General features: G+C 39.2%; 1 protein-coding gene across 1 annotated transcript; it reads left to right on the top strand.

Annotated features, from left to right (window-relative positions):
* Positions 1-15117: 15117 nt before the first annotated feature.
* Positions 15118-15843, top strand: LOC138907805 (serine/threonine-protein phosphatase 7 long form homolog). Its single transcript, XM_070198421.1, has one exon. It carries the CDS (start codon positions 15118-15120, stop codon positions 15841-15843), a length of 726 nt encoding a protein of 241 aa, XP_070054522.1.
* Positions 15844-18179: the final 2336 nt, after the last annotated feature.

The following is an 18179-nucleotide window of genomic DNA, read 5'->3' as shown; positions in this document are numbered from 1 at the left end:
CCTCCAAAACTGCACCACATACCCGATGATAACATAGAACATTCCAAGTCCCGTTCATAATCCACAGCGAAAACTCGATCCTTAACCACACAATGGACCTGCAATCCTTAGGCACTGCACTTTAATTCTTGAACCCACTAGGACTGTTGTTGAGAGTAACCCACTCTGACCTGGTCCCGAATATAATCAAACTCCAACGCGCTGCTAGCACATGAACATCCTCTCAAAGAAGCAACCGACTGAATTCTTTTCCTTGTACATCACATCCACAAGAAGCATAAACCCTGATTCTTCCCAAAAACCTGAACATGAATCGATAAAGCCAAATATAACACACATCCATCAAGTTCTTTGCCCGAATTACCCCTGATGATTTTACTTTCTTAGTCATAATAACCCACCAATGCACCGATAACCAGAAATCGCACCAGCAGACAACCACGCGATCCAATCGTAGACGGTGGGGCTCCCCAACTTGGCTTTAAGCTACAATTATATAAACCTAGAACCCACAAACTTCTCAATTACCATGATCTCGCACCGTCAACCCGCCAAATTACTTATAGTTTTTTTCTTATTAAATTTTTCATGAACATTCTGAATTATCAGCCATAATTGTATACTTGATTTTCCGCTTCGTAGTAAGTAGAACTCTTCGTAGAAACTTCATTAAAATCACACAATCGCTGACCTATCAATAGGAGATAGCCCACATGTGGAATTCCACACCAATATCTCCCAACGACACTGCACTGGATACAACTACTGGGAAATCAGTAAACCTTCCTGAGCCCGTGCTCATCCACCAGCTGTAAAATTCTGTTCATTCCCCATTGACATCAACTGAAAGTCCGACAATACATTCTAAATTCGGAGTCATGTTGCATCCCAACGATAATCAAGTTTTCACACCCCTCTTCATTTCCAGCAACTCCTTTATGCCATATTCGATCTTCCTCATTGCAGTAGCCACCATTTCAAATAAGGTCCGTAGACCTAGTCACTTTCCACCATGACTCCCAAATCGCTCTAAACTTTCTTAAGGCATGTGGCTATCCTACCACCAAATCTACATGCTACTCCGCACTCTCAATTTGGTTAAACCATCTTCTTTAAGTAACTGCTCTACCTCTGCTTTTCATACTTGACCTACTAGTAATTCAACCACCGCGATACACTTCTCGCCATGTCCTCCCTCATCCTTCGCTACCCAAATGTTGCATCAAATCAAAATCCACTCTTTAGCACCTGAACTAATAAATTGCTTCCAACTCTAAGCCTTCTCGAAGGTCATCTTTCTCGAGCCATGAGCATTAGAAACACCGATTCGATTCTGAAAGCGCTACACACCGCCATCTCTGACAACCACTTCTCAGGCACCATTTCAGAACACCCTGCCCCGAGGGCATATCAAAGAAGAGCATAAACACCGGTGAACCTTAATGCGTTCACCACATCACAAATGAAAATTCTACCACGCTCAAAGATATTAAGTCTCATTACTCCATCAACCAAAACCTGAATATCCATAGTCCGATTGCCCTTCCTCCCCTAGAATTAGATGCCAAACCTCTAAACCATGAACTGAGGAATCCTCATTTCGAGTCATTCACAACAGTGATCCATAGATAAGCACCTTACCATTACACCAACACTGTGCGATAACAACGCATGAACATCATAGCAACCTGTGCATAGCCTTAAACCATAGGAAATACAGATATTGAGCCGAAACGACAGAATATCCTTCCGCAAGGCGACGATAATAGCCCGCTCGAACACGCAGGGAAAACATCTTGCACCTCATTTACGGTACCATTTATAACTCCCCAATGCCCAATTGATACCAAGCGCTCCACGTCGCATATGATTGAGTAGGAAGGAAATAAAGGCATCCTCAAAGGAACCAAACCACACGATGAGGAATCAAGAAGGGAAGTGCTCCTAACAGTCTTGTAGCCACTCAAAGATAATTACAAACGTCTCCGTACCGATCCGCAAGACTCTGCTAGACTTGCTCATGACTCGTGAGACCTAAGTGAACCAAACGCTCTGATACCAAGCTGTCACGACCCAAAATCCACTATAGGTCGTGACGGCGCCTAACGCCATCGTCAGGCAAGCCAACAGTGATTTACCAATGTAATTACTCATCTTATTACTTTCAAAATCACAAATTTTAATAAGAAAAGGAGATTTACACGTCTAAATCCACGGGAACATACAACATTTGTAGTTTATAAAAGAAAGGAAAGGCGATAATAATATACAAAACCATAAGCATCAACTAGTATAACCCCAAAACCCGGTGTCACAAGTGCATGAATATTTTTTAAGGAGTACAGTAATAATACAACATATGTCCAAAATGTAAATAAGATAGGATAAAATAAATAGTATGATGGTGACTCGGTGGACTGCGATGCATAGCCTGGACTATAACTCACATAAAGTCTCCTCAACAAGTGCGCCTACGCGCCAAGATGATCACCAAATGAACCTGTCAGATCCTGCACATTTAGTGCAGAAGTGCAGCATGAGTACGTAAATCAACGCGTACCCAGTAAGTATCTAGCCTAACCCCAGAGAAGTAGTGACGAGGGGTCGACATCGACACTTACTAGAGGTCCAACAAAGCAATATAATAAAACAATAAGCAGATGTGAAGCACACCACCCTAATTGGGTAAATCTATAAGTTACCTAATCTTCCAAATATTTCTTTTAAAATACGAATTTCTCAATCTTGTATTCTACCTCATCAGCTCAAATGTATCAAGTACCAGAAACAAACGGATAAGAAGTACGATGTAAAATGCCGGGCATCATTGGGAGAATAATCTCGTGAGTGTTCGGACTACCAGCAATATAACGCATGATTATGCTGAGGTCGTCCGGCCCGATCCAGAATAATGTGTACACTGTCGAGGGTCGAGCGACACGAACCATAGATGCATCTATTATACTGCCGAGGCGTTCGACCCGCTCCACAAGAAAGGAAGGAAGTTATCGAATCATGAGACACATGCTTACAATACAATACATGTGTGCAAGATGAATATAATCTTTACCGTTTCTCAAATAACTAGCCGACAACTCAAGGTGATAAGGCCCGTCCTAGTATACATATATTTATTTCTAAATCAATTTCAATTATAAGCTCAATTAATTAAGCCAGCAGAACGAGTTCAAATAATCCAATTATTACATGATAAAGTCCTAAGTCTACCCGGACATAAACATGCTTTATCTACGTATGGACTCTCGTTACCTCATACGTACGTAGCACCCACAACTAGTTGCACATAACAATAAATATCACCTAGGGGTAAGTTTCCCCCTCACAAGGTTAGACAGGAGACTTACCTCGCCCCGAAGTTCCATAACCGGCTCCAATGCCACTCTAACTCTCAACTCTAAGCCAAACGTTCCGAAACTAGTCAGCCAGTCCGTCCTTCACACCTGCGGCCAAACAGTTGCAAGCGACTCCGCACCTGCGGACAAATCCATCGCAGGTGCGGTTTCCACTAAGGCCAGGTAAATTCGCATATGCGGACAAAACTCCTGCTCCTGCACGACCGCTTCTGCGGTCCACCTCACGCTCCTACGCTCTCGCACATGCGGGATCATCCGCTTCTGCAACCCCAGCTGCCCAGCTTGCATTCCGCTTCTGCGGAGCATTCTCGCATCTGCGGGCTTGCAGATGCAGAAATATCCTCGCATCTGCGGCCATCCCAACTCAGTTCAAATGTCGCTTTTGCGACCACAACTGTGTCTCTTTCCACGTAGGTGCGATTGCACCAGATCCTAGCTACCTCAGCACTTCTCCCAAGCCCAAACTCGATCCGTTTTTGATCCGATCCGCACCCGGGGCCCCCGGGACCCCGTCCAAACATACCAACACATCCCAAAACACGACACAGACTTAGTCGATGCCTCAAACCACGACAAACAACAACAAAATTATGAATCGAAGATCGAAACCTTTCTTTAAACTTTCAAGCTTTCAAACTTCACCTAACACGTCCGAATCACACTTAAACATTCCGGAATGACGCCAAACTTTATGCACTTCCAAGGCTCGAAATCTCAACGGATATCGATAACACCAAAGCCTACTTTAAACCAAACTTAGGAAATTTTTAAACCTACGAAATGCTAACCTTCCATAATAAGCGCCGAAATGCTCTCGGACTACCCGATACTCAACCCGAACATGTGCCCACGTCCGAAATCATCATACGAACCAAACTGAACCTTCAAATCCTGATTCCAAGGTCGTTTACTTGAAAGTCAAACCTTATTCAATTCTTCCAATTTAAAGCTTCCAAAATTAGAATTTTCCATCCTAATTAACTCTGAACTTCCCGAAATTCAATTCCGACCACACTTATAAGTCATAAACCATGAAGTGAAGCTACTCAATGCCTCAAACCGCCAAATAACGCGCTAGAGCTCAAAACGACCGGTCGGGTCATTACAGTCATAAATGACACGACGGACCTATTCTAACTCCCAGAATCAAAATCCGGACCTGACATCAATAAAGTCAACTCTCGGTCAAACCTATCAACCTTCCAAACCTTCAACTTTTCAACTTTAGCCAATTCAAGTCAAAACAACCTACGGACCTCCAAATCAATATCCAGACATACTCCTATATCCAAAATTACCATACGAAACTATCGGAACCATCAAAACTCCATTCCAAAGTCGTCTAAATAAAAATCAAACTCCAGTCAACTCTTTCAATTTAAGCTTCCAACCTTGGGACTAAGTGCCCCAATTCACTTCGAAACTCACCCGAAAATCAAACCAACCATCCTGGAAAGTTACATAACTACAATTCCACATAGAGGAGGCAATAAATAGGGGAACAAGGCTAAAATACTCAAAATGACATGCCGGGTCATTACATTTCACTTCGAAAACTCGTGTCGAACCATATCAAATCAACTCGGAATGACCTCAAATTTTGCACATAATTTTCAAATGACATAAGGAACCTATTCCAATTCCCGAAACAATAATTCTGGCCCGATATCATCAAAGTCAACTCTCGGTCAACCTTATGAACATTCCAAGCCTTCAAATTCCAACCTTCGCCAAATAGTGCTGAAACCTTCTAGAAACATCAAAATGCAAATCCAGGCATATGCCCAAGTCCAAAATCATTATCTGGACCTAACGAAACCATCAAAACTCCGATCCGGTGTCAAATACACAAAAGCCAAATTTGGTCAACTCTTCCAACTTTAAACTTCTAAAATGAGAATCATCCTTCCAAATTAATTCTGAATCACCCAAAAATCAAAACCGACGATACACGCAAGTCGTAATATATCATATGAAACTACTCTTGCCTTCGAACCATCAAACGGAATGAAAAGGCTCAATGCGACCGGTCGGGTCGTTACAGTTACAACCATATATGGCAAAATTTCATACAAAAATACGTGAAATTCAGCCATACGTGAAAGTTAAGCTAATAACTTCACACAAACTTTGTACTTCAGATGTGATTTTTGCAACTTCAGTCTTGTATGTTTGAAATTATTTTGAAGTGGCTAGACTTGCAAAATTTTATTAACTAAAGGCATGGCTTAAATAGAGATTCCAAAATTAACTATCTGCGCACTTCGCCCCTATATGATATGTGGTTTTTGTTTTTTGAACTACTATGAATGTTAAATTTATAAAAATATATTCAATAGCGCATCAAGAATTTTAAAAAAATACATATCAAATTTAACGTCAAAGTTAAGTTAATAAGGTCAATTTTGAAATGTTTTTCCCGTCTCTTCAATATAGGTTAAAGTTAGAAGTTGGCATTTGTTTAAAAAGCATGTGGAAAAGTTCTTCCAGAAAATTATTTCAGCTTTTACATAAACAAAAAAGATACTCAAGAGGTATTTCCAAAAATTTCACTAATACTATTTGATTAAATAATCTCGAAAATTTTGAAAATTCTTCTTTTAAGAAAAAAATTCAACTATTTCTACAAACGCCACTAAGTAATCTTTGATCCAAAGTGAACAATACATTTTGGGGTATGACGTAGCAAAATTCTTAACTTTTGATGTGATTTTGTGTATCGATCATTCCAATTATGAAAGAACAGAAATTGATCAAATATTATTATATACTACTACTTTCAAAAGTCAAAAATAAAATTATAATTCTTTGTATCGTTGTGAAAAATTGATTTTCAAATTTTTCAAATGAAAAAAACGACATATAAAATGAGGCACATACAAAATATCGATATTAATGCATAATGTCACAAGTTCATGTGTAGTAATATTGATGCATATTATCATAGGTAAATTTCAGCAAGACAAAAAATACTAGTTAATTTAGTTTTATTTATCTAAATTTTGATAGATAGAGATTATCGATACATATGCTAGTTGATGACTAGCATAGGTACACCTATATCTAATGTAATTAGTTGTAATATTGTCTAATTATATATGAGCAAATGTTCATGTTAAGATTCATAGTTTTAATTTACTTTTGTAGAATATTGGATCAATCCTAGAGGTACAACATTCGCTTTCATATTACATTACAAACATTACAAGTTTACAATAATTCTACAAAAAATTGTATTTCACTTAATATATTAGGTATTTTTATATGCATAGAACTGTTATAATGCTTATTCATTTTTAATCATTTCATTTTACTTATATCTGCTATATCTTTATTGATCATGTTTGTCACGACCCCAATTTCCTTCCGTAGGATGCCGTGATGGAACCTAGTCTCTAAGACTAGGTAAGTCTAACATACATGCAGAATTTAACTGAGAATTTATAAAAAAAAACTTTCTGATAACTCAACAACTATCATAAATGAACTCCGCTACTCAACAGAACCAAACCCCCCAAATCCAGTGATACCAAGTCACAAGCTCTACAAGAGTATACTGAACATCCCTATACATCAGTATCTGTAAAAAAAGAGGGAAAATGAAATAGAACTAGATAGAGGGTGATTCTGAGGCCTGTGGATGCCGGCAGGAATACCTTGAAGTCTCCAAACTGCGCTTGACTCACTCGTACCTAGGCTGGTAAGAGGTACCTGGATATGCATAAAAAGATGTGCAGAAGCATAGCATGTGTACACCACAACGGTACCCAGTAATGTGATGACCCATTTTGAGATATAGCCTCTATTCCTGTATTTCGAGATCTCGATTAGCTCCGTTTAGTATTGCTCGATTTACGTGCACAATCCGTGTCCTACTCCCGAAAGTCTTTATATGAAAAGTTGAAGAAAATGTGAATTTGTGTCTTTAAAACGACTCGAGTTGACTACGCTCAACATTTTATATATACGGATCCGAATCAGTATTTTGACGGTCCCGGTGGATCCGTATCGTAATTTAAGACTTGGACGTATACCCGAAATTTAATTCGGAAGTCCCTAACTTGTTTTAACTCATTGTGCCGAAAACTAGCATTTTTAAAAGTTGAAGAATTTCAAGGTTTGATCGAAAGTTGACTTCTTAGCTAACGGGTTCGGATTTTGATGTTAAAACTTCGAATAGTTCCGTATTGCTATTTGAAATTTGTCTGCAAAATTTGGTTCAATTCGGAATTGATTTGACATAATTCAGACACTTAAACGTGATTCTAGTGTTCTTGAGTTTCACTTTGAAAGTTTATTTATTTTGAGGATTGATTCGTAGATTTAGATGTTATTTTGGTAATTTGATTGCACAAGCAAGTTTGTATGATATTATTACACTTGTGTGCATGTTTGGTTTGGAGCCCGATGGGCTCAGGTGAGTTTCGAACTTGTTTCGGATGAGTTTCGCTTAGGAGGAGGCTGCTAGTGCAATACCAGTTCTAGTGCTCTGTTGCAGATCTCGCAATTGCAAGCCTCGCTTTTGCGAAGAATGATTCACAATTGTGAGCATGGATTGGTCTGGGTGATTCTCGTATTTGCGAGAAATAGTTCGCATTTGCGGACAGTGGACCTTCGCATTTGCGAAGGAAGTGGTAGCAATTGCGATCAATGACCACCAGTGTACTACTTCGCATTTGCGAAGTTATGGGTGGCATTTGCGATGGTTCTAGGTTCGCATTTGAGACTTTTGCTCTTCTGTGATAGGGTTCGCATTTGCGACCCTTGTCTCACAAATGTGGTGCTCGCAATTGCGAACAAGACATCACAATTGTGACATCCGTAGCTGGGTAAAAGAGGGGAAACACGGAATTTAGCTCATTTCTCACAATTTCTCAACCCTAAATACCATAGAGGCAATTTTTCAAGAGACTTTTCTTCCTAAATTCATTGGTAAGTGACTTTAATCCATTTCTTTTCAACTACCTACTACATTTCATGATATTTTAACATCAAATTTAGGATTTTCATGGTAGAAATTAGGGATTTGGGTAGAATTAGAAATTTTTATAAAATTGGGATTTAGACCTCGAATTGAGGTCGGATTTTAAAACAAATCACATAACCGAGATCGGGGGTGAATGGGTAATCGGGTTTTGGCTCGAATATCGATTTTGACCAAGCAAGCCCGGGGTTGACTTTTGTTGACTTTTTCAAAAATGATCTAAATTGAATCTCTTTCATTTGTAGGTAGTTTCTAAAGCTTATTTTGAATCATTTGGTCAATAATTTGCTAGATTTGATTGGTTTGGAGGCTTGTTTAAAAGGAAAGGCCATGGTTGATTGATTGTTTGAGTTGCGGAGTGAGGTAAGTATTGGGTCGAAGCTTGATTTGAGGGAATTAGGGACCCTTGAACTTCTTGTTATGTGCATTATATGAGAAACGTCGTATATGCGAGGTGATGAGTGTATATGCACCGTTGTATTACTTGTTTCCATGCTTTCGTTACTTCATTGTATATCTTGTTATATGCTTTAATTGCTACATGCTTATTTGACTTCAATGCCATAATTATTAATTATCATTTAGTATTCCTTATATTAAATTATCCACCCCATCCATAATTCCATGCCTATTTGCTACTTGTCTCTATTTGCTTTTCTTGCATATCTAAACCGTCTTATGCCTTGCTTGTCTTATAGTTTCGTATTATTTGTTGCCTTCAATAATGAAGTTTCATTTGTATGAGTTGTTAATTGGTAGATACCGTTGAGTTGGTAAAGTTAAGACATCCGAGTTATTCGAGATTCTTTGATTTTCATGTCATTCTCCATTACTTCGTACAATTACTCTCTTGATGTAGAACTTCTTGTAAATTTTGGTTGTTGAATTGCTATTGTTGAATAAAATTGTTTGGGGAGCGGATTGCACGCCGCAACGGAAATTTGAAAGGTAATGAATTGAAATGGCGAAATAAGGACGAATTATGATATAGGCATGTAATGAATTGAAATGGTGGGATCAGGTTACGTGCCGCAACGAACTGTATAATGTTATATTGGGTTAAGACTGTTGGATTTGCCTCAGTATTTGAGATGAGTCTATATGACCTGTTATTCTGGACTCTCTGGTAGTTAGATTTTGAGTTTGCTATCATGAATTAACTACTCTATTTCCATTCCTGTCTTTTCTGCTGTTATTTTTATTATTGTGTATATGTTATTGTAAGTGACCCGCCTTAGCCTCGTCACTACTTCATCGAGGTTAGGCTCAACACTTACATAGTACATGGGATCGGTTGTACTCATACTACATTCTGCACTTCTTGTGCAGATACCAGAGTTAGTCCCATCGGTGCTTAGTAGACTTGCTCGGATCCAACTATTAGTGGAGACTTGAGGTATAGCTGCATGACGTCCGCAGTCCTGAAGTCCCCTTCTACTTCATTGTAGCTGTTTATTTTGATTCAGACAATTATGTTTATTTCAGACCATTATCTGTAGTATTCTAGACGCTCATGAATTCGTGACACCGGTTCCGGGATTTGTATTTGGATATCGTCACTTATTAGATTATTGTCTTATTTCAGACTATTCAGTTTCATTATTGTCATTTAATTTGAAAATTGTTAAAAATGGTTAATAGACATAGCTAACGTTGGCTTGCCTACCAAGTGAAATGTTAGGCGTCATCACGGTCCCGAAGGTGGGAATTTCGGATCATGACAAGTTGGTATCGGAGCACTAGATTGCCTAGGTCTCATGAGTCATAAGCAAGCTTAGTAGAGTCTGGAGGATCGGTAGAAAGACGTCTGTACTTATCTTCCAGAGGCTATGGAGTTTTAGGAAAAATCTCACTTCTTTCTTTCTCTATCGTGCAATTTCATTCTATGATTGATGATTGAACCATTCTATTCGTGTTCTCTCGCAGATGGCGAGAACATGCACAACATCAGCAGCTGGAGCTCCCTATGGCAGCTACTACCAGGGGCAGAGGTCGAGGTCGAGCCAGAGCTCAGCCTAGAGCTCGAGCAGCAGCACCCGTAGTGGAGCCTTAGATTGATCATGAGGAAGGGTCCCCAGCTCATACCGTACCTGCCGGACCAGCTAAGGTCCCAGAGGGATTCATAGCCACTCCAGTGCTTCAGGACGCTCTAGTCCACTTGGTGGGCCTTATTGAGAGTGTGGCCCAGACCATCGCCTTTCCGGTGGCACCAACTAATTGGCTCCCCTATACTAGATTCCAGTAGCCCAGCTAGTTGGGTAGTTCAACTGGTTGTTACAGCACAGGCCGGAGATAGGCCCGCTATGTATTTGAGGCCTTGTTGAGGCTGGATAAGTTTACCAATCTCTTTCCTATTGATTTCAGGACCCACATGATTACTTGGACCGTTGCCACAAGGTGTTGCACAACATAGGTATAGTTGAGACCAATGGGGTCGACTTTGTAGTGTTCCAGATGACCGGTTCTGCTAGGAGATGGTGGAGAGATTATATGTTGACTATTCTAGTTGGTCCACCTGCACTTACCTGGGATCAATTTTCACAGCTATTTCTAGAGAAGTTCATTCTTTTCACTCTGAGAGAGGATTACCGCAGGCAATTTGAGCGTCTTCAGCAGGGTAGCATGGCCATCACCTAGTATGAGACTCGATTTGTGGACCTAGCTCGCCATGCCATTGTTTTACTCCCTACTGAGAGGGAGAGAGTGAGGATATTCATTGACGGGATCACCTTCAGTATTAGGCTACAGATGGCCAAGGAGACTAGGGACGATATTTCTTTCCAGAGGACTGTAGATATTGCTAGACGGATCGAGATGGTTCGTGGTCAGGAGAGGGGGCCGGTGTCTAATAAGAGGCCTCGTCATTTCGGTAGTTTCAGTGGTGCCTCATCTAGAGGCAGAGGTTCTTTTGGTAGAGGCCATCCTCCTAGGCCGATTCAATCAGCTATTCAGGTAGCCCACAGTGCTTCGGGCGGTCGTGGTTCTTATGGGTATCGTCCTAATAAGCCAACATTCAGTGCACATTCAGATCCTATGAGTGCATCACCACTTCAGAGTTACTATAACGACTATTCGGGCCGTCAGGGTCAGTCTTCGCTTCAGCAGCCTTAGCAGCCGAGAGAGTGCTTCGAGTCTGGGGGTATATGTCACATCAGGAGGTATTGCCCTAGATTGTCGACCAGCAGATCTCAGCAGGGTTCTCATGCCATCATACCGGCACCGGTTGCTCCACTACTTGCACAGCCAGCTAGACGCAGGGGTCAGATCGTTAGAGGTGGAGGTCATGCCATTAGAGGTGGAGGCCAACCAGCTTGGGGTCACCTGAGGCGCGGAGGTTAGAGTGGTGGGTCCTAGCCCCATTTTTATGCATTCCCAGCTAGACCTGAGGCAGAGTAATTTGACGCCATCATCACAAGTATTGTTCCAGTTTTCCATAGAGATGCTTCAGTTCTATTTGATACGGGTTCGACTTATTCCTACATGTCATTCTATTTTGCTTCATATCTGATTGTGCCTCGTGATTCTTTGAGTGCTCCTGTATATGTGTCCACACCTGTGGCAGATTCTATTATTGTAGATAGTGTCTATCGCTCGTGTGTGGTTTCTATCGGGAGCCTTGAGACTAGTGTAGATCTCCTACTTCTTGATATGGTGGACTTTGATGTTATCTTAGGTATGGATTGGCTGTCACCTTATCATGCTATATTGGACTGTCACGCCAAGACGATGACCCTAGCCATGACAGGATTGCCCCAATTAGACTGGAGGGGGACTCCTGGCCATTCTACTAGCAAGGTGATTTCTTATGTGAAGGCTCGACATATGATCGAGAAGGGGTTGTTGAGGCTAAATTTTGACCCTCCATAATTAAAAATTAATTTCTGCAGGCTTCCAAGTCAAAAAATGCCAAAATGTAGTATTTCGCTCATTATTTAGCTCTTATGCAATTTATCGATAATTATTCTTATTTTTACAAAATATAGGAATTTTTATCATTTTATTGCAATTAGTTAAATACTACCATTTTTTGTGCATTTTTCTAAATTTCAAACAATTTATTGATATTGTCCTATTTTTAAAATATTAGGATACTCTGTCAATTTATTGTAATTTTAAAAAAATAAAATAATAATTACTACGTTACCATAGTAGTTACAATTTTAAATAAATACTACAAGATTTCTTAATTAAATAAATATTTTCTAATTTATAGCACAACCTAGTAATTATATGGAAGCTAGTAGAATTTTACTTCAAAATACGAATCAAATCTGGTCAAGCACAATGTCGCGTCAACGCATTTGATGTGATAAGATCTTTGACATGACAAGTCACTTGATATGACAAGTCATTGGATGTCACATGACCTTCATTTACCTAATGGGTAAAATTTCTATCCAGTGGGTAAAGACTATTATTTGTCCAATTCCAAAGCTTAATACTAAGCCAAATAAATTGCACTGATATACATGTGCATACACAGATAAAACAAAATATTCCAGTATTTTGCCCATGGTTTTGAAATGGTGGTTTCATTTTTTTGATCACATTTTTTTGTTTTTGCATTACCTTTATTTTCAATAAAATGAGGACAACATATTGTCTTACACATACTCATTACAATGCACATGCACACTACATATGTTGAAAAAATAAGAGCCCGGAGCCAAAATAATATATTTTTGGACTCAAGACACAAAAATAGGTGGAAAAAAAGTTAGTGTCCAAAATACATATAGCGCCCTTTTAAAGGGCGCTTTACCTTAATGGCCGTTTGCCCGTTAATGTATAGCGCCCTTTAAAAGGGCGTTATACTTGAATTTGAAAAGACGAGTAAGTATAGCGTTGTTTATTAAGGCGCTATAGTATAGCACTTTAATAAACGGCGCTATACATACATAATAAATCGTCCTCTTCCCTTCCCCACCAAACTAGAACTCCCCCTCATTAAAACTTAAAAAAATAGACGTCCCCCCCCCCCCCCCATTAACGACCAAAAAAGCTTGAGTGGAGCTCACCCGTCCCACAATAAGTAAAGATTCTCGGTCTCCCATCCTAGGTAAGGCGTTATTTTGTTGTGGGTTGCTCGTTTCGGCTCCAAATCACCAAATCTTCAACTTTCCAAAAACCTTAAATCGAGGTATTCCGACTTAGTTTTTGTTAAAACTCGTATAAAAAAATACATATTAGTTATTTTTAATGTGTTCTATGTTATTTTGTGATTGTTTTGTGATTTAACTAATTTGTTATTTTTATTCGGACTATGATATTAGTGTGCTAAAAACATTAGTAAAAATAGAGAAATTATTATTAGTTGTTAAAAAAAAAAATTAATTAGTTACTTTTTAATGTGGTATATGTATTTTCGTGAATATTTTGTGATTAAATTTATTTATTATTTTTGTCCGGTTTAGATTATTTATTTGCTTAAAGACTAGTAAAATTGATAAATTGTTACTTTAATTCCCTCTAGTGGTATCTTGTGGCCTAATGTAGTGCTTATATTTATAATGTAGTGCCCTTTTAGCGTAGTAAAATATAGTGCCCTTTAGCGTAGTATCTTAGTAGTTATTGAAATTAATCATTTAAGTATCTATTATACCCAAAAATACGTCAAAATAGCTGATAGTTCAAACACAAACTCTGTCTAATTCTAGTCAACGATCGTAAGAAAATAACATGCGAAAACAACAATATTTTCTGGATACCTTGGTCCTACTGGGCCTCAAATATCGAGCTCGGAACCCATATGTAAATATTTAATAATTAAATTTTGTATAATTATGAAAATTAATTATTTAATTTATTATAGTAAAAAATAAGTGAGTCATAAACAAAAATATATAATAATAAAACTAACATATAAATTAATAAAACTAAGATATACAATATTAAACTAATATATAAATAATAAACTAACATTTAAAATAACAGACATGTTGAGTGATAAATCGAGAAATTTTTTTCATCATGAACACAAGAATTCAGGATATCTTGGTGCTACTGGGCCTCAAATATCGAGCCCGAAACCCATATGTGAATATTTAATAATTAAATCTTGTATAATTATGAAAATTAATTATTTAATTTTATTATAGTCAAAAATAAGTGAGTCATAAACAAAAATATATAATAATAAAACTAACATATAAATTAATAAAACTAACATATACAATATTAAACTAATATATAAATAATAAACCAACATTTAAAATAACAGACATGTTGAGTGATAAATCAAAAAATATTTCTCATCATGAACACAAGAATTCAGGATATCTTGGTACTACTGGGCCTCAAATATCGAGTCCGGAACCCATATGTGAATATTTAATAATTAAATCTTGTATAATTATGAAAATTAATTAAGTAATTTTATTATAGTCAACAATAAGTGAGTCATAAACAAAAATATATAATAATAAAACTAACATATAAATTAATAAAACTAACATATACAATATTAACATATAAATAATAAACCAATATTTAAAATAACAGACATGTTGAGTGATAAATCGAGAAAATTTTCTCATCATGAACACAAGAATTCAGGATATCTTGGTGCTACTGGGCCACAAATATCGAGTCCGGAACCCATATGTGAATATTTAATAATTAAATATTATATAATTATGAATATTAATTATTTAATTTACAAACAAACATATAAAATAATAAAATTAACATGTAAAATAATAAACTAACATATTAAAGTAAAATAATGTATTTAATCTTGTTTAATTTACAGTAGACGACATGGAGGTTCCGCCTTTGCATCCCGGACCTGCCAGCCTGGAGCTACTGTTGTTACATGGCGATCATAGGTCATCCCACATATGGGAGGGACAGTTACTGGCCCAGACGTTCCGCGCCAGGAGAGTAGACGACATGTGGGGTTTACTCAGGGACCACCCTCTCCATCCCCGTATAGTCAGACGCCTCCAGGATATGGGTTTTTATAGGATTGTGGAGATCGGTCGGCTGCAGCTCGATTGGTCGTTGATCACAACCCTAATAGAGCGGTGGCGACCGGAGACGCACACATTCCATTTTCCCATTGGCGAGGCCACCATCACGCTGCAGGACGTGGAGGCCATGTATGGGCTGCCCGTTGATGGACACCTTGTTGCTCTGCCGCATGCCATGAGAGAGCATACAGGTTTGCAGTACCTGGACATGCTGCAACGGCTCACCGGTTTACAGCCACCGAAGGAGACTGCACTGGTTGGGGCCAGTCGTCTGCAGTTGACGACTGTCCGACAGCATTTAGAGGCATTGCACCCTGACATCACAGACGATACACCGGAGCTTCATATTCACCGGTACACGAGGTTGCTGCTACTCCTTATGTTTGGAGGGGTTTTGTTCCCGAACACTTCGGGGAACCTAGTCAGCTTGAGATTTCTTCATCATCTTGAGCGGCTGGATGATTTACCCCAGTACAGTTGGGATGCTGTTGTTCTCGGCTACTTGTACAGGTAGATGTGCCGGGCGAGCATGGGCACCCAACGTGACGTTGCTGGATTTTTGCCGCTGCTACAGGTGAAAACATATTTGAATACTCTATTCATTATAACATACCTAGTAAAAAAATACCTTAAATTTTACGTCCACTTTGTATGTTAGGTTTAGGCCTGGGAGCGGTTTCTGTAGTTGCAGCCACCTCTACCACCATTAGCTCCGGGTGCACCACCTCCGTTTCTCCCTCTAGCTAGGAGGTGGGTTGATAGGCGGGGATATGGACGAGAGTACGAGGCTCGACTTAATTTCCCCTTATGCAGGGATTTGTTGGATTTGCTGGAGGGCGCACTGGTAAATGTATATCTAAGTTTACTTGGCCTGGCTTCATATGTGTTGCGTATACTCACATTTTCTGTTGTTACTTAATAGTTCATTTGGAGGCCATACAGCGACGAGCTAATAGCTGGTTTTCCCTATTATTGCTCCGCCGGCCGAATTATGTGGAGCTCTTCCGTCCCGTTGATGTGTCATGATATTGTGGAGCATCATGCCACCGAGCGAGTACTTCGCCAGTTTGGCCGCCCGCAGCTTGTACCGTGATCGAGGAAAAACCTACACCACTATAGAGTAGCGAGGATGGTCGATGCAGGTTTACCCAATGAGGTCGGGATCGATTTTCACAGGGAGTTAATTTGGTTTGGAGTTGGGTATCTAACTAATCTAGATGTGCGTGTTGTTCCTAATTGCACTTCCAAACAATGTTGCGATTGATTCTATTCTAATTTTATACTATAGTATGCTGAGTGTAAGCTAAGTACAATATTTTTGGTGAAAGTTTTCAAGTGTTAAAAGGCACTAGGGAAGTGGCTTCCGCCTAGGTGAGTATCTAATGGGTATCAAGAATCTAGGACAAGCTTGTTATGATTGGGGTCGTGATATAACCATCACACATAAGTGCTCACTCTATACCTCTCGTTTGAGTGACTTTGCCCGATTTTGCTTTCTCAATCCCAAATGGGTGTTCATACAATACAAGTAAAATTGGCTCAAGTCGGGTATTACTATCTCTAGGTTTAACCCTTTAATTGGGGCTATCAATCTCTTGAGTTCAGCCCAATTCCTTGTTAGCCTAATTTTCCTAGACTTAGTCCCTCTTTCTCAAGAAGAGCCTAAGTCATAAAGGCATGAATCAGTATTTGCAACCACTAATTCTATAATTTTAGCATAAATTAGGCTAAATATCACTAACCCATAAACAATTAAGCCCTAAAATTCAAGACCCATTAAATACCCATACTAGGGTTGGGTCACAACCCTAGCTATGGGGTCTAGCTACTCATAATAACAGCAGAAATTAAAGATAAAGATGAAATATAAGCCATAATATTAAAGTACAAGATGAAAATCTAAAGTTTGAAGGTAAATCTACTCTAAAATTGCCCCAAAAGGGAAAAACCAGTGAATTAGACTAAATATCACTAACCCATAAATAATTAAGCCCTAAAACTCAAGACCCATTAAATACCCACACTAGAGTTGGGTCAAAACTCTAGCTATGGGGTCTAACTACTCATAATAACAGCAGAAATCAAAGATAAAGATGAAATATAAGCCATAATATTAAAGTACAAGATGAAAATCTAAAGTTTGAAGGTAAATTTACTCTAAAATTGCCCAAAAAGGGAAAAACCAGCCGTTCACATGCTCTGCTCAACAAAACTTAACCTAAAATTGATAAAAGGATCTATTTATACTAGGCTGAAATTTTCGAATAAAAATGCCCATGCGGAGGATTCGCGGACGTGTAATTCTGACCACGTCCGCGCTTGAGCTTTCGCGGCCGCGTAATAATGAGCGCGGTCCGTATTTCTTCAATACTAGGCTTGGATTGGGCTTAGTTTCGCGGACCGCGTAATTTCAACCGTGTTCGCCTGTTCTTCTATCGCGGCTGCGTAATTTGGACGCGGCGTTCTTCAGTTAAGTCCGACTTGCAGGGTCTCTGGACCTCAAGATGCGCTCTCAGCTGAATTCCCTCGCGGCCGCATCAAAGATTTTGCGGCCGCGCCTTTCCAACGCGTTCAGCGGTGATTTTAGTACTCAAAGCAGCTTCTCTGAATCTACTTTCGTGGAACGCGTAATAGTGGCCGCCTCAGCGGTGGTCCTTACGCGGCCGCACTTTTCTGCCGCTTTCAGCTCTCCAGTCTCAGCCTTGGATTCGTGCAAGTTTGACTCCTTCATGAGTTGATTATGGCTTCTTTTCCTCATTTTGACCAAACCCTGCAAGCAAGCACATTAAGTTAGTTTTAGGGAATACCTTTACGCATTTTTGACCCAAAACCTAAGCACAAGAAAGCAAA

Source organism: Nicotiana tomentosiformis, chromosome 3 (assembly GCF_000390325.3).
Source record: "Nicotiana tomentosiformis chromosome 3, ASM39032v3, whole genome shotgun sequence".
Taxonomy (NCBI): domain Eukaryota; kingdom Viridiplantae; phylum Streptophyta; class Magnoliopsida; order Solanales; family Solanaceae; genus Nicotiana; species Nicotiana tomentosiformis.
Note: the sequence above shows the minus strand (reverse complement) of the source record. Positions and strands in the feature narration are given on the sequence as shown.

What these genes read in the sequence shown, in the direction of transcription:
- LOC138907805 (XM_070198421.1), top strand. Translation starts at nt 15,118, where the DNA reads ATGGAGGTTCCGCCTTTGCATCCCGGACCTGCCAGCCTGGAGCTACTG.